This window comes from Nerophis ophidion, linkage group LG11 (genome assembly GCF_033978795.1).
Source record: "Nerophis ophidion isolate RoL-2023_Sa linkage group LG11, RoL_Noph_v1.0, whole genome shotgun sequence".
Classification (NCBI taxonomy): domain Eukaryota; kingdom Metazoa; phylum Chordata; class Actinopteri; order Syngnathiformes; family Syngnathidae; genus Nerophis; species Nerophis ophidion.
The window spans coordinates 37,504,772-37,531,957 of record NC_084621.1 but is presented as its reverse complement, the minus strand read 5'-3'; the positions used below and the strand labels follow the sequence as shown (position 1 = coordinate 37,531,957).

General features: G+C 38.9%; 1 protein-coding gene and 1 long non-coding RNA gene across 4 annotated transcripts in view; one reads left to right on the top strand and one right to left on the bottom strand.

Moving 5' to 3' along the window:
- pals2a (protein associated with LIN7 2, MAGUK p55 family member a) overlaps positions 1-24,866 on the bottom strand; it is a 29,762-nt gene extending 4,896 nt beyond the window's left edge. Inside the window, exons 1-8 of one of the 3 annotated variants that reach the window (XM_061915816.1) lie at positions 24,540-24,866; positions 14,764-14,836; positions 14,252-14,376; positions 10,095-10,213; positions 2,986-3,138; positions 2,443-2,592; positions 426-653; positions 33-164 (exon numbers count right to left, since the gene is read on the bottom strand). In XM_061915816.1, the coding sequence (XP_061771800.1) occupies positions 33-164; positions 426-653; positions 2,443-2,592; positions 2,986-3,138; positions 10,095-10,213; positions 14,252-14,282 (813 nt within the window). In that variant the 5' untranslated portion in view covers positions 14,283-14,376; positions 14,764-14,836; positions 24,540-24,866. Of the gene's footprint in view, positions 1-32; positions 165-425; positions 654-2,442; positions 2,593-2,671; positions 2,905-2,985; positions 3,139-10,094; positions 10,214-14,251; positions 14,377-14,763; positions 14,837-24,389; positions 24,434-24,539 lie in introns of those variants that run through there. The other 2 variants (XM_061915817.1, XM_061915818.1) reach the window with 2 other exon arrangements.
- LOC133562025 (uncharacterized) lies at positions 7,651-12,561 on the top strand. The gene is made up of 2 exons (XR_009808818.1): positions 7,651-7,886; positions 10,279-12,561. It is a non-coding gene; the product is annotated as an uncharacterized LOC133562025 (long non-coding RNA).
- Positions 24,867-27,186: the final 2,320 nt, after the last annotated feature.

The following is a 27,186-nucleotide window of genomic DNA, read 5'->3' as shown; positions in this document are numbered from 1 at the left end:
CTCGTGTGCATAGATCAAGATCCGTATGTCACCTGCCACCAGTTGGGGTCCTCCTTGTTGACGATGTGCAGGATATCGCCTCTAGAGAAGGCAAGGCCCGCCTCTTTACAGGGAATCAGGTTGTCTGAGGCGGGGTTGTAGTTGAAGTGCGGCTTTAGATAAACCTGCCAGAAATGACAGCGACTAATCATGTTTAGGATGACAACATCTTGTAGCTAACTGTTAGGATTTTCATTAGTGGGTTAGCAAATTTTAATAATCTGATCCATGCCATGCAAGAAGATCACATGCTGACAGAAAGCCTCAGCTGCCATGTTACAGTAAGGAGGTTATTAATAGAGCGCCACTGAGCTCGGTTTACAGAGGTTTGGTATTCTGAGACCACACAGGTCAGGAGACAACAGGTACCAGCTTCATGTGCTCACCTCAGGAGGCGCGGGTGAGTCTCTGTAGCTGGGCAGCACCTTTAGGGTGACACTGCCACTGCAGTCTCTCAGCAGTTCCTGCAGCTGGTGCGGGTCGCTGCCCACCTGGCGCCCATTGACCTCGCGGATGATGTCGCCGGTGTGCAGCATGCCCTGCCGGTCGATGTAGCTGTCATGCAGGATCCGCGCTATCACCATTTCCCCTTGCTCCACACGGAAAGTCACCCCCTGGAAGAAGTATTTGATTATTATCTGGGTCCTTGGAGGTAATTGCTTGAGAGAGACATGTTCTACACTTTTTACCTTTTAAAAATATTGTAACTATTAATGGGAGACAAGTCAAACACTTGTGCCAGGTGGAAAATAGCCGCTCACGCTGAAGCTTGTCCCTTAAAAATGCTCACAACCAGCAGCTGAGTTATCAACGGTCAGAAGTGATTTAAGAGTGTGTTGGGATTAGGGCTGGGCGATATGAACTTTTTTTTAATATCGCGATATTTTTAGGCCACATCGCGATGTATGATATATATCTTGGTATTTTGCCTTGGCCTTGAATGAACACTTGACGCATATAATCACAGCAGTATGATGATTCTATGTGTCTACATTAAAACATTCTTCTTCATACTGCATTAATATATGCTAATTTTAAACTTTCATGCGCACAATTAAGTCAATTTACCAAAACTGTATTTATTAAAGATATTAACAGGTGACTTTTCAAATGATGCTACATATTAGCAGTAATGCTACTTTTGGTAGCAACGCTTGTGCCCCACACTTGACAAATTAAAGTTGTCTATTCGACATATTCCCGCTTGAACCCAAACCACAGTCAGACGATGGACCCCGTGCAGTTTTTCTTGGGAATTAATTCTTCATTTGTTACCATATTTGCACCTTCTTTCTCTCGTATTACCACTCGACTGAGACGAGAATCAGCACCTCCAAGTCCGCCATTATCACAGCTAACGTTAGCCCCGCTGCTACCTCTCTGCTGGGCAAGGGCGTATACGTATTTAACGTACGATGTGACAGTATGTGACGTGAGTGAGTTTGTGCGCTTGCTGTCTGTGAGGAGACACAAGAAGGAGTGGGAAGAGCCTGTAGTGTATTGCCCGCAGCTAAATACAACTGCGTGAGAACTTATACTCAAATATTACAATATAGTCATTTTCTATATCGCACAGACACAAACCTGTGATATATCGTGTATATCGATATATCGCCCAGCCCTAGTTGGGATCATTCACAAGATAAATATTTGTGATATAAATATTATTGTATGTTTGCCTTATTGCTGTTAAAACTGGCGGTTGGGATCATAAACGTCTGTAATACTACAGTACATTTATGTATTGGACCAGGAAGAGAGCAGGTTACCAGGGTCGGTATAGCTCGGTTGGTAGAGTGGCCGTGCCAGCAACTTGAGGGTTGCAGGTTCGATCCCCGCTTCCGCCATCCTAGTCACTGCCGTTGTGTCCTTGGGCAAGACACTTTACCACCTGCTCCCAGTGCCACCCACACTGGTTTAAATGTAACTTAGATATTGGGTTTCACTATGTAAAGCGCTTTGAGTCACTAGAGAAAAGCGCTATATAAATATAATTCACTTCACCGAGTAGGCTTGCCATTGAAAGTTTTTTTTCTTTTTTTTGCTCTATATGTGCCTCCCCTGACATGTGAGACACAGTTGAGATGCAAAAATAGCTTGTAACGTGTCAATTAATAAATGACATGGTGCTTTAAACTAATAATAACATCAAATGTATTCTTTATAGTTTAAAACAAGTTTTGCAGTGTAAAGCTTTTCAAATTGAGGTTTGAAGCATGATACTGATAAAGCATGTTCCCCCGGGGTCACACGAACCCCCTGCCCCAGGGCATTGCACTTCACTGCAACACTATTTGAGAATGACTGATTTTAGACAACTTCAGAAATCCAAATTTCATCCCTGTCCCGGTCACACAGGTGATGAATAAACGAGAACATTTATTTTTATTTTTTTAAACTTACCAGCGGCTCTCCTGCTTTCTTCTGGATTCCGATCATCCTGATGGCGTCGGCGGGCATGAGACAGCTGGCCAGCAACGCGGTGCAGTTTGTGACGGCGTTGGGCATCTCGTAGCACTTTGCAGCCACTTTGTCATGAGCCTCTATCAAAGACTGCAGCGGAGACAAATCCAGATGAGAATTACTAGAAAACTACACAATCTCTCTCCCTCATGAATATCCATGTTCTTACCCCAGCAGCCACACAAACATTGCTCAGATAAAACAAAGTACATTAGCGACTCCAAATATTCCCTCAGACTGGAGGTGACCAAGTGCTGTCTTTCTCTCCTTACCCACAAAACTAGGCCTGCCATTGGTCAGGGGAAATACACCCCCACCCACCCCCTGCCAAAGTGTATAAGCAATGGAGGAACAGAGGGAAGCAGGCCCAGCACGCACTTAAGCAACTGAAGTAAAAACATTCTGACAAGTGTTCTCATGTGCTGAGACAACAAGCCAGAGTGTTGCATCTCTCATTTCCCCGTGTTACACACAAACAAGGACCTTGAAATGAGGCTCCTGGAGGATTTTGGAGAGCTCAGCAGAGGCAGTGTCTTTTTCAGGGAGCGTGTTGAGCGAGTCCAGGATTTCTGAGATCAGCTGGACATTGTCGTCTCGCACGGCTTCTAACTTGACCTCCTCGAGGCACTCATGAGCCTATGGACAGCAAAAACAATATTTTCTCAACATGGGACAAAAATGAAACACTTTATTTGAGCTCATTACTTGAACAACTGATGGAAGCAGTATCAAAATATTTCAGGATGCCCAGCGGAATACACTGTTGTTTTCGACAACAGTGTATTTCTCATTTCTGTTTTATTTAGTGTGTGCATTTTGAAAGGCTCCTTTAAAAAATACAGCAGTTTTCCTGGTAGTGTTAAAAGGCACACAAACATATTTCAATAAACATTCAAACTGCATATGTGAAAATCTACTAGGAAGGAACTGCTTTTCTTATAAGTAGGGGAAACGCTTTACTTAGCGCAGCATGCGCTATTCTATTTATAGATATGAACGTGATGACCTCAATCTCCACCAAATACAAATAGATGGAATAGAAATTGAAAGAGTAAATAAAACCAAATTTCTCGGTATAATGATTGATGAAAAAATGAACAGGAAATCTCATATAAAAAATATACAACAAATGTCAAGAAACACCTCAATAACGAATAAAGCAAAATATGTACTGGACAAAAAATCCCTTCATAGTCTCTACTGTTCGCTAGTGTTACCATATCTGATTTATTGTGCAGAAATATGGGGAAATAACTACAAAAGTACACTTCAATCATTACCCGTGTTACAAAAAAGATCAGTTAGAATAATACATAATGTTGGATATAGAGAACATTCAAACAATTAATGGAATAAAAAATACTGAAATTCCACGACATAGGGAATTTGCAAACAGCTAAAATTATACACAAAGTACACTACAATCTGCTACCCAACAATATACAACAATTATTCTCAACAAAAGAGAAATATGATACTAAGAGAAAAATATAATTTAAAACATTTGTACGCACGTACAACACTTAAGACCTTCAGTATATCAGTATGTGGAATTAAATTATGGAATAGATTAAGCAAATAAATCAAACAATGTACTAATATGATCCTCTTCAAGAAACTCTTCATACCTAAAGTGTTTACAAAGTACAAAGAAGAAGAACCATGCTGAACATTCTGAATTTATTTCATTCATCCATTCATTTTCTAGATAATCTTATTTATCTCACCATATGACATAACTTACTTCACAAATTTTTATTTATTTACTTTTAATGCGATTAGTTGTGGAGTATATTGTGAATAAATTGAGAAGAGGAAGTGAACAAACGTTTTAGCAACTGCTATGTAAAGGAAAAGGGGTAGTATTAAATAAGCTCTGCTTCTTCCTACTCCTTTTCGAACATGTTTTTTATCCCACCTTATTTATTAGCTAAGTAAAACGATTTTAACTTGATTAACAAGTGCAATGCTCACATGTGTGTTACAGCTCTTAGCAGTATAGCTCGGTTGGTGGAGCGGCCGTGCGAGCAACTTGAGGGTTGCAGGTTCGATCCCCACTTCCGCCATCCTTGTCAACTGCCGGTGTGTCCTTGGGCAAGACACTTTACCACCTGCTCCCAGTGCCACCCACACTGGTTTAAATGTAACTTAGATATTGGGTTTCACTATGTAAAGCGCTTTGAGTCACTAGAGAAAAATCCCTATATAAATATAATTTACTTTACTTATTGCTGTCTTTTATAGTTACGAGGATGACTTTCAAAAAATTGCTTTCCTGTATTTTGTGTAATCCGACTCTTCACATCTGGTGGAAATTAGTTTCATTAAGTTGTTTTTAGTAAAAACTACACAACAAATATTTAAAAAAACAGTATGGAGATTGTGTCTGTGAAAAAGATATAACATTACCAAGGAATGAGAAGTGACTTATTTTGTAGGGTTTTTTCTCCTAGGTGCTGTATGCATGCATACTAGCTTCAACACAGGAGCATGGATTCAAATGATGTACTTTAGTTTTACAAGGTCCAGATGGTGCAGTGACTGCTCACATCCAGCAGATGGCACTACAACTACAGGGCTGTCAGAGTCGTGTATTAATAGTTTGGCCAATTAAACGAGAGGCACAATGTTTGCTTCCAATGACCTGGCAGCTTTGCCTGGCAGTCGTTCTGACATAAGTATTTCTGACAAAACAACCAAAATAATTTGTCTAAATATAGTTCTAAACAATCTTCAGCTCATGAATTGATTAACATGGACCCCGACTTAAACAAGTTGAAAAACGTATTCAGGTGTTACTATTTAGTGGTCAATTGTACGGAATATGTACTGTACTGTGCAATACACTAATAAAAGTTTCAATCAATCATAAACTGCCAAAAAACACATGCTTTTATTTCTTGAAAGTAAAATTTTGCAGCCATATTTGACACACATTGCTGCTATATTCCTGCAGTGATTTGTGACCAGCAGGCTCTAGAACGGTGGTTCTCAAATGGGCGTACGCTAGAGATGTGCGGTTTGCGGTCTCATCCGCGGATAAACCGCGGGTCGGGCGCGTGACATGACGAAAAAATTTATTTTAAATAGATTCGGGCGGGTGGCGGTTGAACCATTTGGAAATATATGATATACATGGTTCAGAGATCGGTAACTTTTACCGTTCAAAGAGCCATTTTGGACCCCTGTTACAAAGCGAAGAAGACAATAGTTGATGTAATCATTCTCAAATATGTCTGCCGAGATTCACCTAGTTAATATCTATTAGGGCGTGCTATGAAGCCTTTGCCTTTAACGCCTTCTATACTATGTACAATTTAATTGCAAGTCCAGCAATATGTTGTGTGTGGCTTCCACTGACACACGCACACGACTGCAAGGCATACTGGGTGATACAGAGTACACGAATGGTTGTGATATAAACAATTTTAACAGTCTTACTAATATGCGCCACGCTGTAAAGCAACACCAAACAAGATTGACAAGCACATTTCGAGAGAACATCCTCACAGTAACACAACAAATACCCAGAATCCTTTGCATCCATGAGACTTCCTGACTATATTATACACCCCACTAGCAGCAAACCCTGCCACCCCCACCCAAAGGATTCTGGGTATTTGTTGTGTTGCGTTTATGTTGTGTTACTGTGAGGATGTTCTCCCGAAATGTGTTTGTCATTCTTGTTTGGTGTGGCTTCACAGCGTGGCCCATATTAGTAAGTGTTAAAATTGTTTATATCACAACCATTCGTGTACTCTGTATCTCCCAGTATGCCGTTCAATCTTGTACGTGTATCTGCGGAAGCTGCATACAACATGTTGCTGGACTGACAAACGGTTCGTACATGTTGTTGAAGGTGTCAAAGGCAATGGCTTCACAGCACGCCCTTATTCCCGTTATCTGAATGAGCACCATCGGATATTCGCGACAACGTTGGCGGCTCCCATTACCTTATTTACTTTGTGACATGGGCCAAACTAGCTCTTTTAGTGGTAAAGGTCGCCGACTCCGGATATATAACAACGGGCGGGTGGCGGGCGGTTGTGGTTCTGATAAAATGATGGTTCGGGTGGATGGCGGGTGGATGACGACTTTAGTGATCCGGTTGCGGATGACATAATTGCCTATCTGCGCATATCTAGCATACGCGTACCCCGGGGGGTATTAGAAGGTATACCAAGGGGTGCGTGAGATTTTGTTTTTAATATTCTAAAAATAGCAACACTTCAAAAATCTTTTATAAATATATTTATTGAATAATACTTCAACAAAATATGAATGTAAGTTCATGAACTGTGAAAAGAAATGCAACAATGCAATGTTCAGTGTTGACAGCTAGATTTTTTTGTGGACATGTTCCATAAATATTGATGTTAAAGATGTATTTTTTTGTGAAGAAATGCTTAGAATTAAGTTCACGAATCCGGATGGATCTCTATTACAATCCCCAAAGAGGGCACTTTAAGTCAATGATTACTTCTATGTGTAGAAATCTTTATCCATAATTGAATAACTTGTTTATTTTTCAACAAGTTTTTAGTTATTTGTATATCTTTTTTTCCAAATAGTTCAAGAAAGACCACTACGAATGAGCAATATTTTGCACTGTTATATAAATTAATAAATCAGAAACTGATGACATAATGCTGTATTTTACTTTTGTATCTCTTTTTTTCAACTAAAAATGCTTTGCTCTGATTAGGGGGTACTTGGATTAAAAAAAATGTTCACAGGGGGTACATCACTGAAAAAAGGTTGAGAACCACTGCTCTAGAACATGCACATGTAAAAAAACATAGAATGGCCAAAACAATTAATTACTTCTCTCATTTTGCCAAAATCTTCATTTGTAATCACTGTACTTGCTATGCCTTTTCTTTTAGATTTAGAAAAACTTTATTGATCCACTATCATAGTACTATTACACCAAAAATGTGGTTTATTTTACTCTTTCAATGTCTACTTTGTCTTTCTATTTGTGTTTGACTTTCTCTTTTGCTGTTACCGAATAGCATTGTTTTAGTTTTTCTGAGATTGAAGGATAGTCTGTTATTGTCAAACCATCTTTTTAAATCATTAACTTATTCTGTTATTATTAGTATTAGCTTCTGTGTGTTCTCTCCTGAACAAAATGCAGACAGTGTGTCGTGTGTTTACCTGGAACGAGACACTGCAATCGGTGGCTCTGCAGTGTTGTTCATGAACCTTCACTTCCCATACTTGGTGGGAAAGCGATGTAAAAGCATTCTGCAATTCTCACAGGTGGAGCAGACCCATATTGCACAACAGGGCCTTTTTACATGCTGAAACACTAACGAGGAAGTGCCGCAGAGACAAAGCATCATCCAAAGTAGGGAAGAGTCATGGTGCCCTGGAGTCACGTGAGTGCCTTTTGACCAATTATTGAAGAGATCGCCTGAAACCGACTTGGCCATATTCGCTCTGTACACAACTGAGGGCTGTGGTCTTGCACATTGTGTGTGTTTTGTTTGAATAAAAGTCAATCATACGATTGGTCTGATCAGCTTTGCGTTGCCTTAAGAGCGTCATTTTAATTCAGCACGGTGTTGTTTATTGTTCAAAGAGACCAACAACTTTTTAAGAGGTCATATTTTTTTAAATACTTTTAAAACACTTCCTTGTGGTCTACATAACATGTAATGTGGTTCTTGCATAGATTTTGTTTTACAGACCATCCTGAAGCCGTTTTCTGTGGGCCGTCTTATTTCGGTGCCTATTTCATGTGCCTCCACTTAGACTGCATAAGAAATGTTGTAGTTTTTAGCACTTCAATATGGAGTCTATTGACAAATATAAGTCAGAACTATACGCTACTTTGTATTAGAAATGGCAACAGCAGAAGATGCATGTGCATGTATGGCCACAAAAAATAAAGATCTTATTGACTACAACGTCAGTTAAGTAATCTGCCTACATACTCAAAATTAAAGTGTAACTTTAGTATATTTACTAAATATTTGTTTGTTTGATTTAACTTGGATATTTAAAAGTTTCAAATTCAATTACAATGTTAAAACATACAAGAAATACAAGTTCATTAAATGGGTTAAACTTGTATAGCGCTTTTCTACCTTTTTAAGGAACTCAAAGTGCTTTGACACTATTTCCACATCCACACACTGATGGCGGGAGCTGCGATGCAAGGCGCTAACCAGGGTCCATCAGGAGCAAGGGTGAAATCTCTTGCTCAAGGACACAACGGACGTGACTAGGATGGTAGAAGGTGGGGATTGAACCAGGAACCTGTGCCACGCTGTTCCCATATTAAAATTGAAATTATATACGTGCAGTATTGTTATTACATCAGTTGTTTTTTTGGTTTAAAAAAAATAAAAGCATAATCGTTTATCGGCAATAATTTGTTGGTCAATATATCGTCAGGCAAAATCGTCATCAATAGGAAAATCTTAACAAATTGGGCACATTCCAAACAGCTGGTTTGGAGGAAGAATGAAAAAAGGCAAGTTTGTTTTATAAATATCTCCGCCATGCCTCTATGTTTAAATGAGACATTTTAGGGACCAAAGCAGATCCCAAAAAACAAATACAAGTACCAATAGGTATGACAAGGATAGAGTTCATTTGCATCTGAAGACTAGCTGCTAGCCTTTTTTTTGCTTTTAATACAACCATACATTTTAAGTAACATTTTTAAAAATCAATTTTAATATGGCAAAAAAAGTCGTTTTATACAATCACATAAATACCAAGACATCGGAGAGAAAAAAAAATTGCAAACAAAAAAAATGTTTTTATTTTTAAATCAAACCATTTTTCTCATGAAACTATACAATTTGTTTGTGTTTTCGTAAAGTTTGCTTTTATGACGTTTTGGTTAAATACAAATTGTTTTGTTTTGAGTGTCGGATTGATACTAGCATGATGTGATTGATATTTTTTAAAGTGGGCCGAATATGCAAAACCAACTTTTCTTACCTATCGGTACCTGTATTTGTGTATTTGGGATCAGCATAAGTCTCAAAAATGTGAAATCAAACCATGGAGGCATGGCAGAGATAATTATAAAACAATCTTGCCTTCCGTCAAACTTCAAACATGTGATGTCGGCAGATATCTCCATACATCTTATATATTTACCCGAAGAGCTTTATGCAAGTCTGATGTTGCAGTCAATAAACTTATTTTTCTCTATCCACTTGTTGTGGGGCAGACTGCCTCGTACATGCACGTGCATTCTCTGCTGTTGCCATTTCTAATACCAAAAAAATCGTATAGTTCTGACTTATATCTGTCCGGAGACTCCATATGAAAGCGCTAAAAACTACAACATGGCTAACGGGGAAAAGACGTAGTTGAAGTGAAAGCACATAAATAGGACCGCCCACAAAACTGCGCATTTTGAAGAAAGAAAGTGGAGATGATCGGAAAAAAATCTATGCAAAATTTTAACCGAAGAACCACAATTACATGTTATGTAGACCACAAGGAAGTGTTTGAATTTTTTTTTTAAGTCATAATATGACCCCTTTAATAGATTGCAGTTTACAGCCAACCACCACCATTAGTAGGAGTCATCCATGAGTCGTGGGATGGAGTATAAATGATACCTTGGCGAGGGAGCGGACAATGCGGCTCTCCATGATGCCACGGAGGAAGATGAGGTCAATGTCTTTGGCACCCGTGCCCGAGGGCATGTCTTTTAGGTTGTCCAGAACCTGTTGCATGGCTGAAAGGGTAAAAAAAAAAACATACATTTCAAATGCCTTGACATGTTTTGTTTTATGATTGCAGGGCCAATGAAAACAGCAGAAGAATGTGGGACAGTCCATCAATGAACCAGTTCCTCTCATTTTGTCACAAGGTGATTTTGTTGTAGATATGTGCTGTGGTGATGAAGCACATGCCAGAAAGTCTGCTTTTGTATGAACAGCTTGCAAAATGCAGGAACCGGTATGTGGTTTCATCATAGTGTTTGTGCGAGAAGACTTTCAACACTTACAGTACAGCTCAAAAATACAAATGGACAGCTGAATGTCTGAGGAGGAAATCAAACGCTTACTCGGGCCAGATAACACATTTTCAATCGATCAATCAATCAATGTTTATTTCATTAGCCATAAATCACAAGTGTCTCAAAGGGCTGCACAAGCCACAACAACATCCGCGGTACCTAGCCCACATAAGGGCAAGGAAAAACTCACCCCAGTGGGACGGTCGGTGACAGTGACTGTGAGAAACCTTGGAGAGGATGTGGGCAATCTCCCCCCCCCCTTATTATTTTGAGAGCAGATTAACGACTGATTAAATGATAATACAAAATAATAATCCAATAGTAATGCAAGTATACCCTTCAAATAAAATGATAAAATATTTTTTAACATTGGTATTGGAATGTAAACTTTTAATTATCCAAGTTAAATAAAAAATAAATAATACAAATAAAATATACGCTGTCTGTTAGCAAAATTTATACCATAGGTTCTGTTTCTCTAAAAGAGGGGCTTGGGGACCCTCAAATATACACAACCAAAAGCCATCCATTTTTCTACCACTTGTGCCTTTTGGGGTCACGGGAGGGGCTGGAGCCATACCAGCTGCATTCGAGCAGAAGGTGGGTTACATCCTGGACAAGTCGCCACCTCATCGCAAGGCCAACACACAATAAATAAAATGGCGGTCCAATCCTCGGCTGCAGACGCTAGCTCTTGGGACGTGGACGTCACCTCACTGAAGGGGAAGAGCCTGTGCTGGTGCGTGAGGTTGAAAAGTTCCGGCTGGATCTAGTTGGTCTTACTTTGACGCACAGTAAGGGTTTAGGAACCAGTCTTCTCGGAAAGGGCTGGGCTCTTTTCCACTCGACCCCCGAGGCTCGGACCCTGTATGTTGGGGTTTAACCCAGTGGACGAGAGGGTAGTTTCCCTCCACCTCCAGGTGGGGGCACGGGTCCTGACTGTGCTTAAGCATCAAACAACAGTTCAGAGTACTCGTCCCTTTTGGAGTCCCTAGAGGGAGTACTGGAGAGTGCTCCTTCAGATGATTCCCTTGTTCTACTGGGGGACTTCAACGCTCACGTTGGCAACAACAGTGAAACCTGGAGGGGCGTGTTTGGGAGAAATGGCCTCCCTGATCTGAACCACAGTGGTGTTTTGTTATTGAACTTTTGTGCTCGTCACAGATTGTCCAAAGGGTGTCCATATGTGCACTTGGCACCAAGACACCCCAGGCCACAGGTCGATGATCAACTTTAAAGTTGTATCATTGGATTTGCGGTCTCATGTTTTGGAAACTCGGGTGAAGAGCGTGGCGGAGCTTTCAACCAATCACCACCTGATGATGTCGGTTCTGATGGTGGGGCAGGATGCCTGACAGACTTGGTAGGCCCCAACATATATTGAGGACCTGCTGGGAACGTCTGGCAGAGTCTCCTGTCAGGGAAGGTTTCAATTCCCATCTGCGGAAGAACTTTGAACATGTATGAGGGAGACACTGGGAGGAGTGGACCATGTTCCGCGCCTCCATTGTCAAGGCAGCTGATCGGAACCGTGGCCGCAAGGAGGTCGGTGCCTGCCCTGGCGATGATCCCAGAACCTGCTGGTGGACACCAGGGGTAATGGATGCCGTCAAGCTGTAGGAGTCCTATCGGGTCCTTTTGGCTCATGGAACCCCAGATGCAGTGGACAGGTACAGACAGGCCAAGCAGTGTGCATTTTTGGCGGTTGCTGGGGCAAAAACTCGAACATGAAAAGCGTTCGGACAACTTCGGATAAGCAGAATAAGATGGATGGATAAAAAAAGTAATTGCAACCAAAATCACCACGTTTATCATCATCACAGTATCGTGTGCTCAAAAAGCACTTGTAGACATACTAAAATCTTTTAACAAAGTTGTATTTTTTTTCAATATCTAATATGAATTGACACAGAATATACTTTCTTGGCAGAGAAAATATTCTGGCTTCATAATAGCCATATTATTTTGTATTTGTGTGTTTAAATATATTAATATTCTTCCATTTTAATTTGCTAACATTTTAGAATGTTCTTTAATAAATGTAAATTGGGTGATCACTTCCAGTTTGTGACGTCAAGCGAGTTTGATTGATACTTTTATTAGTAGATTGCACAGTACAGTACATATTCCGTACAATTGACCACTAAATAGTAACACCCGAATAAGTTTTTCAACTTGTTTAAGTCGGGGTCCACGTTAATCAATTCATGGTACAAATATATACTATCAACATAATACAGTCATCACACAAGTTAATCATCATAGTATATACATTGAATTATTTACATTATTTACAATCCGGGGGGTGGGATGAGGAGCTTTGGTTGATATCAGAACTTCAGTCACCAACAATTGCATCAACAGAGAAATGTGGACATTGAAACAGTGTAGGTCTTATTTAGTAGGATATGTACAGCCAGCAGAGAACATAGTGAGTTCAGATAGCATAAGAACAAGTATATACATTAGAAGTACATTTGAGTTGTTTATAATCCGGGGAGATGGGATGTGAATGGAGGAGGGTATTAGTAAAGTGTTGAAGTTGCCTGGAGGTGTTGTTTTAGAGCGGTTTTGAAGGAATATAGAGATGCACTTACTTTTATACCTGTTGGGAGTGCATTCCACATTGATGTGGCATAGAAAGAGAATGAGTTAAGACCTTTGTTAGATCGAAATCTGGGTTTAACGTGGTTTGTGGAGCTCCCCCTGGTGTTGTGGTTATGGCGGTCATTTACGTTAAGGAAGTAATTTGACATGTACTTCGGTATCAAGGAGGTGTAGCGGATTTTATAGACTAGGCTCAGTGCAAGTTGTTTTACTCTGTCCTCCACCCTGAGCCAGCCCACTTTGGAGAAGTGGGTTGGATTGAGGTGTGATCTGGGGTGGAGGTCTAAAAGTAACCGGATTAGCTTATTCTGGGATGTTTGGAGTCTAGATTTGAGGGTTTTGGAGGTGCTGGGGTACCAGGAGGTGCAAGCGTAATCGAAGAAGGGTTGAATGAGAGTTCCCGCTAGAATCCTCAAGGTGCTTTTGTTGACCAGAGAGGAGATTCTGTAGAGGAATCTCGTTCTTTGGTTGACCTTTTTGATCACCTTGGTTGCCATTTTATCACAGGAAAGATTAGCCTCTAGAATGGAACCTAGGTAGGTGATCTCATCCTTCCTGAGTTTGCTTCCTATTGAACACACCTCTGTCTGTTTCAACTGGAAATTGCCAAGTATGTATCGATCACTTTGTGCTAAAACACCAAAATTTTTATGTTCACTGTCAATACAGTATCTCAGTTGTTTAGACAGTAATGTAATTATATAAGTTTAGATTGAGGTCTGGTGTTTCTTAATGGGGAAAGATTGGCTCTTGTTTTCATGCTCACGCTAGTCAGCCACTAATTTTGTCAACATGTAGTTATCAATCACGGTTTTTCGATCATTTGTATTTATTGCAGTAATACTAGCCGTCGGGACTTTACAGTGGTTATCTTTATTACCACTTATGTGCATTGTAGTACAAACGCCTGCAGCTGCTGAAACCAACGCAAAGAGTGACCGGTCTTGCATCTCGCAACAACGCATGCAGTCGGTGATCATCGAGGCTGGCAAAGTTATAGAGTTTGTTTTCATTTACTATAAGATTAAATGACTTGTTGAATATTTGCCCAGGTCTACCCTTACTTGCATTTTTTCCAAAAGTTCAAATTACAAAATATCAAATCCAACACACAAAAAGAAAAGTGTGAACTTTGGCACCACTTACCTGAGCCTGAGTTTGCATTGGCCACAGTCATGTTGTGTGCTCTTCAGTTAGGGATGATGAAACCCTCTTTGCTCAGTCAAACTCGGTCAAACTGCCAGTTTACAGCGACCAGAGCAACCACAGTGCTAAAAAGAAAGTGGCAAAAAAACACACTAATCTGACACGGTGACATGAATGGTAGCAGGAAGTTTTCTGTCACCACAGAAGAGAGGACATTGGATGTTGTTGTTGCACTAAAGCGGATGGGAAGACTAGGAGTGGCTCTGGATGACAAATGATTTCTCTTTCTCTGGCGACATACAGTAACCTAGCTAGTACACATGTAGCAAAACTTCCTGGGGAAATTCTACAAACAAAGTGGGCCAAAAAATGTCCAGCAAAGCCAAGCAGGACATTGAACAAACAAGTATGGATTTTTTTTTGAACTCAACAAACGTGTCTATAATGCAAAGAAATACCACCCCCGCCCCCAAAAAATGTATTTACTACTACTACAAAAAACAGGAGCTCACCCTCAAACTGTGTGCATATCATCTGGACAGCATTCCAACATGGAGCCTTACATCTTCTACATCCATCTGGAAACTAGATGACGGAAGGAGAATATACAAGTATTTTAGTATTAATTAGGGAAGTCTTTGTTTTGTTGTTCTGGTAAAACAAACATTTAGATGGACAGTCACACCAGGAGCAATAGGATTACACAACAGTAGTATAGAATACATTTCTATTCTATTCTATTCCATTCCATTCACAATTGCATTTTTATTTTATTCACTCAATTTTGAATAGAAAAATATAAACACAAGATTCAAATAAATTATGAATGAAAAGGAGCAGAAAGAAGTATAAACTTATAATATATGCCCCCTATTCAAACAAATACAAAATTTGCATTTCAACTCCAGAGTATTAAGGCCGTATTTATATTTCATAACATTCAACAAAGTTACAAACAAAAACATAATCTTACTAAAAACTCATAGCTTTTCATCATGATTGTAGAGGGTTTTTTCTACAGAAATGCACATTGTTTTGTTCCACTGTCAAGTTTAAAGTACAATAAGTTCAGTCAGTACAACAAAGAGTATAAAACATACATATTATTAGCAGAGGTGGGTAGAGTAGCCAGAAATTGTACTCAAGTAAGAGTACTGTTAGTTTAGAGATTTATTACACAAGTAAAAGTAAGGAGTAGTCACCCAAATATCTACTTGAGTAAAAGTAAAAAGTATGTTGTGAAAAAACTACTCAAGTACTGAGTAACTGATGAGTAACCTGTTCGTTTAATAATGACGGCAACAAGCAATGCACAAAAACATAAAAATAGCAATGAACACATTCAGAGTCGGGAATATCTCTTAAGCAATTAAAACAATAATATATATTAAATAATATATATTTGGTTTTACACTGTATTGAAAAAAATGTGAAAATGAATTTTACTTTTGCAACCTCATTATAATTGGCTAAGTTTTATATTCATAAATGTAAGTTTCTCAATACCCAACTTGTTTTTTGTGCCTTTAAAAAAGATTTTACAACTCTACAATAAAACATTCCACCTCTAACAACCAAAAAGCTGTGAAAACGATGATGCTGTGTTCCAAATTTAAGTTATTTACTAGGATTGAGTGAGCCTATTGCTTTGCAATTTGTTTATTTTATATATATTTTTTTTTTTTGCATTGTATTTTAGTTACTTTGAATTTACAATCCCCTGGCGCTGTTTTGTACGGTTTTGTACTGTTTTTGTACTTACTTTGATTGTTATTTTCAACTGTTTGTAGATGTTGAAATTTATAAATAAAGGTTTATAAAAAAAAACAAAAAAAATAAAAAATTTGCAGTTAATCATGTGACCGCCTGACTCTGTTTGATTGGTGAAACGGAGTCAAACGTCACAAGTGACTGCATTTGATTGGTGAAACGCAGGCATGTGATAGATCAAGGGTGTCAAACTCATTTTATATCGGGGCGCATGGAGAAAAATCTACTCCCAAGTGGGCCGGACTGCTAAAATCACGGCACGATAACTTAAAAAAAGACAACTTCAGATTGTTTTCTTTGTTTAAAAATAGAACAAGCACATTCTGAAAAATGTACAAATCAAAATGTTTTTTTTTTACACTTACATGTTGCGGTTAATAGTATTCCATCTTTATTTGTCGTTTTTTATACTTTCTGAACAAATTATGTGATAATGGTCAGCAACTAATTGGTGTTAATTTTCAATCTATCAATATAAAAAAAATAATAGAAATAATAAAATAACACGAATTACAAGATGTTACTTATGTAGTCTGATCATTTTCCTCGACTCTTGCACTGACATGTGGTTTATTTAAAAAAATGTTTACATACATAGCATAACCTACAAAGATACAAATAATTTCTATTGCGACATCTAGTGGACACATTTAGAACAGCTGTTTCTTTCATTCAAAAATGTCTGCAAATTTTTATACTTAGCAAACTCATCCCACGGGCCGGATAAAACATGTTGACGGGCCTGATCTGGCCCGCGGCCTGTACGTTTAGATCCTACTTTGAAGGTATGTCTGACAAACCAAAACAAAAAAAACGTGCATTAAAATTTTGATAAAAATCAGTAGCGAGCTGAATGTAGATAAATGGAGCGCAGTAAAAGTAGTGTTTCTTTATTAATATACTCAAGTATGTGGCATTAAAACTACTCTTAGAAGTACAATTCATCCCAAAAGTTACTAAAGTACAAAACCCGTTTCCATAGGAGTTGGGAAATTGTGTTAGATGTAAATATAAACGGAATACAATGATTTGCAAATCCTTTTCAACCCATATTCAATTGAATGCACTACAAAGACAAGATATTTAATGTTCAAACTCATACACTTTTTTTTTTTGGGCAAATAATAATCAACTTAGAATTTCTTGGCTGCAACATGTGCCAAAGTAGTTGGGAAAGGGCATGTTCACCACTGTGTTACATCACCTTTTCTTTTAACAACACTCAATAAACCTTTGGGAACTAAGGAGACACATTTTTTAAGCTTTTCAGGTGGAATTCTTTCCCATTCTTGTTTTATGTACAGCTTAAGTTGTTCAACAGTCCGGGGTCTCCGTTGTGGTATTTTATGCTTCATAATGCGCCACACATTTCCAATGGGAGACAGGTCTGGACTGCAGGCGGGCAAGAAAAGTACCTGCACTCTTTTACTATGAAGCCACGCTGTTGTAACAAGTGACTTGGCATTGTCATGCTGAAATAAGCAAGGGCGTCCATGATAACGTTGCTTGGATGGCAACATATGTAGCTCCAAAACCTGTATGTACCATTCAGCATTAATGGTGCCTTCACAGATGTGTGAGTTACCCAAGCCTTGGGCACTAATACAACCCCATACCATAACAGATGCTGGCTTTTCAACTTTGCACCTAGAACAGTCCTGATGGTGCTTTTCCTCTTTGGTCCGGAGGACACGACGTTCACCATTTCCAAAAAACAATTTGAAATGTGGACTTGTCAGACCACAGAACACTTTTCCATTTTCCATCAGTCTATCTTAGATGATCTCGGGCCTAGCGAAGCCGGTGGGGTTTCTGGGTGTCGTTGATAAATGGCTTTGGCTTTGCATAGTAGAGTTTTAACTTGCACTTACAGATGTAGCGTCAAACTCTAGTTACTGACAGTGGTTTTCTGAAGTGTTCCTGAGCCCATGTGGTGATATCATTTACACACTGATGTCGCTTTTTGATGCAGTACCCCCTGAGGGAACGAAGGTCAGTTATATCATCGCTTACGTGCACTGATTTCTCCAGATTCTCTGAACCTTTTGATGGTATTACGGACCGTAGATGGTGAAATTCCTAAATTTCTTGCATTAGCCCGTTGAGAAATGTTGTTCTTAAACTGTTCGACAATTTGCTCACGCTTTTGTTCACAAAGTGGTGAACGTTTCCCAATCCTTGTTTGTGAATGACTGAGCATTTCACGGAAGCTGCTTTTATACCCAATCATGGCCCCTACCTGTTCCCAATTAGCCTGCACCTGTGGGATGTTCCAAATAAGTGTTTGATGAGAATTCCTCAACTTTATCAGTATTTATTGCCACCTTTCACAACATCTTTGTCACGTGTTGCTGGCATCAAATTCTAAAGTTAATGATTATTTGCAAAAAAAAGGGTTTATCAGTTTCAACATCAAATATGTTGTCCTTGTAGCATATTCTTTTCTTTTCTTTTCTTAGTTTATTTCGAACATGAATATTTACAACACAATACAGACAATACAATATTACCTCACATTTCATCATGCCCGAAAAGGAGTAGGAAGTAGCAAAGCTTATTATATACTACCCCTTTCCCACTTCAGAGCACCCAAAAATATATACATACATCTACTGACCCTCTTTACAGCAAAATATCAAAATGACATCCGTGAATAAGCAATACAACAGTTCTGTAACGTGCAATTACTAATCCAGTCATTACCAACATACTGAGATGAAGAATATCTTATCTTCAATAAGGTTGAAAGTGTTTCTCATAATTCTTGTTCTTTGTACTTTGTAAGCACTATCAATTTGAACAGCCCCTTAAACTGGATCATATCAGTACAATGTTTAACTTCTTTACTTAATCCATTCCATAATTTAATATCACATACTGATATGCTAAATGTTTTAAGTGTTGCATGTGCATACAAATGTTTTAAATTAGATTTTCCTCTAAGGTTTTATTTCTCCTCTTTAGTTGAGAAGAATTGTTGTACATTCTGTGGTAGCAGGTTATAATTTGCTTTGTACATCATTTTAGCTGTTTGCAATTTTACCAAATCATCGAGTTTTAATATTTTTGACTCAATAAATAAAAGGTTTGTATGTTCCCTATATGCAACTTTATGTATTATTCTAATTGATCTTTTTTGTAACACAGTTAACGAATGTAGCGCACATTTGTAGTTGTTTCCCCAATAACTCAGATATGGTAACACTAGCGAGCAGTAGAGAATATAAAGTGATTTTTGGCCAGGATGTAGTTTGCTTTATTCATTATTGAAATGTTTTTTTGCCACCTTATGTTGTATGTTTTGTATATGATATTTCCAGTTCATTTTATAATCTATTAAAACTCCCAAAAATCTGGTTTCTTTTACCCTTTCAATATCTACTCCGTCTATTTGTATTTGTGTCTGATGCTCTTTTCTATTGTTACCAAATAGCATTATTTTAGTTTTACTGAGATTCAAAGATAGTCTGTTTTTATCAAACCACTTTTTTAATTTTTTCATTTCTTCCATTATTATTTGTATTATCTTCTGTGTGTTCTCTCCTGAACAGAAAGCAGGTGTGTCGTCTGCAAATAAAACCAACTTCAAGTCCTTTGTAGCTTTACAAATGTCGTAAATATAAAGATTAAACAATCTTGATCCCAGTATTGATCCCTGGGGTACACCACAAGATAAATCCAACCGTGTTGACATATTTTCACCCATCTTCACATATTGCTTCCTGTTGGCCAAATAGCTTCTTACCCAGTTCAATACCAAACCTCTGATGCCATATCGTTTTAGTTTTTGTATTAAAATATCATGATTGTGTCAAATGCTTTTGTTAAATCCATGAATACTGCGGCTGCACATTCTTTACCGTGTATTGCATTGGTAATTTCCTTTGTTATTTTGATATTTTGATTAATGCCATTGATGTTTAAATATTTGCTCTAAATCCAAATTGGTTCTCCACAAGCGTCCCACTTTTGTTGATAAATTTATGTAATCGGCTATTTAATTGTTTTTCCATGATTTTGGAGAATTGTGGAAGTAATGAAACTGGTCTGTAGTTAGTGAACTGGTGTGTGTCTCCATTCTTATGAATTGGTACAACTTTTGCAATTTTCATTTTGTCAGGGAATTTGCCGGTTAGAAATGATACGTTACTGATATATGTAAGAGGTTCTGAAATGTCTTCTATAACCTTTTTTATCGTTACCATATCTATTCCATGACAGTCGGTTGAGGTCTTGGATTTACAATTTGGATTACTTCTTTTGTCACCTTCTTAAGAAACATGGAATTGGGATTTCTGTCTATGAACTCACTCAAGTTCTCAACTGACCCATCATCTACATTTGGAATTCTTTGTTCCAGATTTTTTTCCGATATTAACAAAGTAATCATTAAAACGTTCAACTATTTGGTTCATATTATAATTTTTTTGTATTTCCATCTAGAAAGTACTGGGGGTAATCTTTCTTAGCACCATCTTTGATGAAGCTATTTAGGACGCCCCATGTTGCTCTCATATTGTTTCTGTTCTTGTTTAATAATTGACTGTAGTATTCCCTCTTAGATGTTCGTAATATACCAGTTAGCTTGTTTTTATATTTCTTATACTCATTTTCTTCCTCTATAGATCTCTGTGTTATAAATGTTCGATATAACGTGTTTGTTTTTTTGGTGACAAGCATTTCTCAGTCCTTTTGTCATCCATGGTTGGTTGTTTTTCTTTTGCTTCTTACCAAGTTCTTTCCAAGGACAATGTTTATGGGTTGAAAATGATTTGCAAATCATTGTATTCTGTTTATTTTTACATCTAACACAATGTCCCAACTCATATGGAAACAGGGTTTTTAGCTGTAACAGAGTAAATGTAGCGCGTTAATACCCACCTCTGATTATTAGCAATGGGCAATATGGCCATAAATCTATATTGTGAGATATATTGCAGCCTCCTGTGATAACGGTATTTATCCCAATAGGTTATTTGGTATGTAAATTATGATAGAAACATTTTAGTTATGATAGAACCATTATAAAATGAGCTGTAAAGGCTCTTAACTTAGCTGCTGATGTATGCAATAACATTTTGCATCATTTCTATTTGTTATTAATCTGTCATAACTATTTTTATTTACTTGTTTAATAACTGTTAATATCTGGTTATTTTTGTTTTAACATGATTCTATCAACACTTATGTTAAAGTGTAACAAACACTTATTCTTCTCTTTGGATACTTTACATTAGTTTCGGGTGATACTGCAAATTTGGGTATAAATCTAATACCAAGTAATTACTTGGTCACACAAATGTCAATACTGATACTTAAAATTTTCAAGATCATTAAATCGTTAAATTTTCATCACAATTTATTTAGACAAACACAAAAAATGGCGGTTTAACAATACCAAAATGTTATTTTTTTTAAATTATGACCTATTATTGGCTCTGATTTAAATTATTTGGGTATTTTGCCCTTAAATGTCCGCCTGTGTCCAGTGACTTATTTCCTGATTTTGTAAACAATAACAAAAATGAAAGGAGTTTTTGATGTAAATAAATAATCTAACCACTGTAGTATCAACTATATACGAATAATTTACTTGGTATCGTTACTGTTGATATGTATATCTATCCGCCTCCCTTTGTTTACATTCATGAGCTCTCGCCTGCGGTGAGCATAAATCTATGGTGTGTAATGTTTTGCTATTTTTTGTTCTCAGTGCATAACACTTGTAAGAAAATGACTTTTTGCCACCATGGAGGGGAGGATTGCTGACTTAGAAGTGACACTGCTGAACTCTGCCCGGACTTTAGCCGCTAGCAAGGACGCTGCAATGCACTGAGGACGCAGCGTTTGTTTGCTTGCAGGACAAAACTAGAATTTTTCATCAACATGCATTATCACTGTATAACAATAGTATTAAAAGCTCTATCGTCGACCAAACTTATACATCATCTAAATCGTGCAACCCTACATATTATAAAAGCAGGCAGACCAGAGTAAAATAGAACGATACAGTAAAAAAAAAAGAGCCTCCAATAGGTTTATTATCTCTTCTTACAGCAAGATTCCCAAATTTTGAAAAGAACAAGACTTCTATGCAAATTGTTAATTGGATTTAATTCATATTATTGAAGTACCGGTAATTAAATTACTAGTTTGTTAAAGTTGAATGTAAAAAAATTTCACGAAAGTAAAAATGTTTCCCAATTTTTAAATATTGTTTCAGGCAAAGTTTATTCACCGGCAACGTTTTAAATGTACCGTTTTGTACTGAAATGTAAACGTAGCTGTAAAAATCTAATTGCGGGACATAATTGGCCCTGTGGCCGCATTTTGGACCCCGCTGCTGCCCCGATAGATTATGTTACAGTGCCACTCCCTCTTTAAGCCACATAACTATCTGGAACTTAGCAAGGTAAATTTAGAAGTTTATAAATGGGGAAGTCAGACAGAGACCGTACAACACTCAATACACATTTAAACCCTTTAAATGTAAACTAAGGAGCGCTTTTGTTCAAACATACCGACACAGCACACATGAATGACTATTTCAAACAGGTTAAACACCCGCCCCCAGCTGTAGTGAAGAACCTAACACATTCATGCAGCCGGATAGATTGAGTTTGAGTTTATTTAGAACATGCATGCATACAACATAATACATCCCAATTTCCAGTTCCTTTATGAAAAAGAGTAGGAAGAAGCAGATGTTATTTAATCCTACCCCTTTTCCTTAACATGGCAGTTGCTAAAACTTTTGTTCACTTCCTGTTCTCAATTTATTCACAATACACTCCATAAATCAGTGGTTCTCAAATGGGGGTACGCGTACCCCTGGGGGTACTTGAAGGTATGACAAGGGGTACGTGAGATTTTTTTAAAATGTTCTGAAAAAGCAACAGATCAAAAATCCTTTACAAATATATTTATTGAAATAATACTTTAACAAAATATGAATGTAAGTTCATAAACTGTGAAAAGAAATACACCAATGCAATATTCGGTGTTGACAGATAGATTTTTTCAACCAAAAATGCTATGCTCTGATTAGGGGGTACTTGAATTAAAACAATGTTCACAGGGGGTACATCACTGAAAAAAGGTTGAGAACCACTAACATAAGTAATAACAATAAAAATAAATAATAATTGGTGAAGTAAGGTACCGTATTTCCTTGAATTGCTGCAGGGCATATAGTATGCGCCTGCCTTGAATTACTGCTGGGTCAAACTCGCTTCCCAAAATAATTAGCGCATGCTTAGTATTACCGCCTGGTCAAACTCGTGACGTCACGAGTGACACTTTCCCTGTCATCATTTTCAAAATGGAGGAGGCTGATTTCAATAACGATAATTTGAAATTGCATAAAGAGAAGAAGATTAAGAGCTATTCAGTAGGATTTAAGGTCCAAGCTTGCTTACATCACACTCACATTTTTACTGCATACCTTTGGTAAGTGCCGGAGTGAGAAGAGGTTTTAAAATAATTAGCGCATGCTTTCTTTTACCGCATGCCTTTGGTAAGCGCAGGAGCGAGAATAGGTTTTAAATTAATTAGCGCCCTAGCGGCAATTCAAGGAAATACGGTATATTTCATATGGTGAGAGTAAGAGAATCTTGTAAATGAATGGATGGATAAAAAAATTCAGAATGTTTATCGTGGTTCTTCTTCTATGTACTTTGTAAACACTCTAAGTTTGAAGAGTTTCTTGAAGTGGATCATATTAGTACATTGTTTGATTTCTTTGCTTAATTTACTCCATAATTTAATTCCCCATGATTGAAACTTTCATTAGTAGATTTAACAGTACAGTACATATTCCGTACAATTGACCACTAAACGGTAACACGCGATTAAGTTTTTCAACCAAAAGGGACAAGCGGTAGGAAATGAATGGATGGAACTTGTTTAAGTCGGGGTCCACGTTATTCAATTCGGGGTATATTGGAGGTCTTAAGTGTTGTACGTGCGTAAAAATGCTTGAAATTACACTGTTGTATTGTATATTGTTATAGTAATAGTAGGGGTGTGGAAGAAAGTTAAATTAACAATGAAGCTACAAAAAGAATAAGTCTACATGTCCTACAAGCGAAGTGCGCGCGTGCTATGGTTTAACACCGAGAGTTGACCTCATCTAAACTCACTGCTACCATTAATTACTACTTATAATAGGTAGAAACATATCTGCCGCCATCACGCAACACTGTAAAAAAAACAGCTTGTTGTTGGTGTTTGAATATTGGCGAGTCTTTTGGGTTAGCAATGTGTTAGCTGGAAGATGTTAGCCTTGCTAGCCAACACTCACGTGCGGGCTGCACGCCTTTTCCACATCACCTCTTAAGTATGTCCTCGGGACAAACTAATGACTTACGTCGTCCATGTCTCATACAAGTCTTCCTAACAGCACAGGTGAATACGCAATTGTTGTATCGACACGTAAATGAGCTGCTCGCAGACAAAGTACAGCGTGTGTGAGAGAAGCTAACCAGCATGCTAACATTGACGCTAAATGAATGACTACCTGGCGTCTTCACTGCAGTCCTCTTCTTCTTTTCCTTTTGCTCAAAATGTCCATTATTCGCCCATTTATTGTTCACTAGTTTACGCTGGTGAGTGTTGGTGTAGTATGTCCAGTTAGTGTGCCTGCCAGGCTGCGCCCCCTTTCCCTCCCTCCGCCACAAAGCTCCACTGCCAATCACACTATTTTACTTGCAACAATCCCTCAAAAATGCGAGGAAACTTCAACTACTAGTTACTATTACTGTAAATACGAACGTTGCACAAAAGGTGTATCAATTCATCATCAGTCGGCCAGTCATGTCGAGGTGGGACCATCGACCCAATACCTGCATTGTCGATATTAAAGTGGTATCATTATAAGAACGATACTTTTCAGTTTTCACTACTGGTGTTTGTTTTGTTGTGTAGATTGGCAGTCTAGATTGTATTTTTTTACTCATCCTTCCCCTGCGTTTACCTTTTTCCCATCTTTTACGGGGCGCCTTATGGCGACCCATCAGCATTCTTGTTCTGTAACCCTGTACACTGTTTGTTTGTCTAATCTTGAACAGGTTTGCACTGAAAACAAAGTTTCGTTGTACTTGTGCAATGACAATAAAGACCTATCCTATCCTATCCTGTCCTGTCCTGTCCTGTCCTGTCCTATCCTAAAACATAATCATTATTTTTTGATACAATATTATATTGTTATTGGAAAAAGGAGGAATCTGAGGGGCAAAATGACAAAGGATTTGAATGCCAATAGTAAACATGCACCTGGGAATAGGTTGATTGGCAACACTAAATTAGCCCCAGTGTCTGAATGTGAGTGAGAATGTTGTCTGTCTATCTGTGTTGGCCTTGCGATGAGGTGGCCACTTGTCCAGGGTGTACGCCGCCTTCTGCCAGAATGCAGCTGTGATAGGCTCCAGCGACCCCGAACGGGACAAGCGATAGAAAATGGATGGATGGATAGACGGACAAAGGAGGAATATGGGGGGCAAAATGACAAAGGATTTGAATGCCAATAGTAAACATGCACCTGGGAATAGGTTGATTGGCAACACTAAATTAGCCCCAGTGTCTGAATGTGAGTGAGAATGTTGTCTGTCTATCTGTGTTGGCCTTGCAATGAGGTGGCCACTTGTCCAGGGTGTATGCCGCCTTCTGCCAGAATGCAGCTGTGATAGGCTCCAGCGACCTCGAACTGGACAAGCGATAGAAAATTGATGGATGAATAGACGGACAAAGGAGGAATATGGGGGGCAAAATGACAAAGGATTTGAATGCCAACAAATGGTAAATGGTTTATACTTGTGGGCTTCACAGTGGAAGAGGGGTTAGTGCGTCTGCCTCACAATACGAAGGTCCTGCAGTCCTGGGTTCAATCCCAGGTCAGGGTCTTTCTGTGTGGAGTTTGCATGTCCTCCCCGTAAATGCGTGGGTTCCCCCCGGGTACTCCGGCTACCTCCCACTTCCAAAGACATGCACCTGGGGATGTACACCGCCTTCCGCCCGAATGCAGCTGATATAGGCTGCAGCACCCCCCACGTCCCCGGACGGGACAAGCAGTACAAAATGGATGGATGGACGGATAGTAAACATGCACCTGGGGATAGGTTGATTGGCAATACTAAATTGGCCCCAGTGTGTGAATGCGAGTGTGAATGATGTCTGTCTATCTGTGTAGGCCCTGCGATGAGGTGGCCACTCGCCCGTATGCAGCCGAGATATGCTCCAGCACCCCACGCGAACCCATCAGGGACAAGCGGTAGAAAGTGGATGGATGGATGGATAGTCAATTGATTGGATTCAAAATGACGTCACATCCGGCTGAAAGAATACTCGGGGTGGTCAAGCCAGTGCCTGTTCTCAAAAAGGCCCTGTGCTGCTGTTGGTTCCCGGCTGTACGAACCATTTTAATCGCAAAAAGGATAACAGGTTAAGAAAAACGGGCAACCTTACCTTAATCGATAAAAGTTCCTTGAGAGATAATGAAGAATGACGGAAGATTGAAAGATTTTATGAAAAAAAGACGACAAAAGTTGTACGGACTCCATTACAAGGGAGCAGAGCCGAATACACAAGTTTGCAGTGACCACTTTAAAGGAGTGTTTGATATGCTTTTAACGTTTAGTGTTTCCCATTTAAATATTATCTAGCAATTATTTGTATTTCTTAAGACACTTTTTTGCTACAAGTGTTTTGCAAAGCACCACCCCATCCATCCATCTTCTTCCGCTTATCAGAGGTCGGGTCGCGGGGGCAGCAGCCTAAGCAGGCAAGCCCAGACTTCCATCTCCCCAGCCACTTCGCCCAACTCCTCCCAGGTGATCCTGAGGCGTTCCCTGGCAAAGCGGGAGAAATAGTCTTCCCAACGTGTCCTGGGTTTTCCCTGTGGCCTCCTCCCAGTCAGACATGCCCGAAACACCTCCTTAGGGAGGCGTTCGGGTGGCATCCTGACCTGATGCCCGAACAACCTCATTTGGCTCCTCTCGATGTGGAGGAGCAGCGGCTTTACTTTGAGCTCCTCCTGGATGGCAGAGCTTCTCACCCTATCTCTAAGGGAGAGCCCTGCCACCCGGCAGAGGAAACTAATTTTGACCGCTTGTACCCGTGATCTTGTCCTTTCGGTCACAAACCAAAGCTTATGATCATAGGTGAGCATG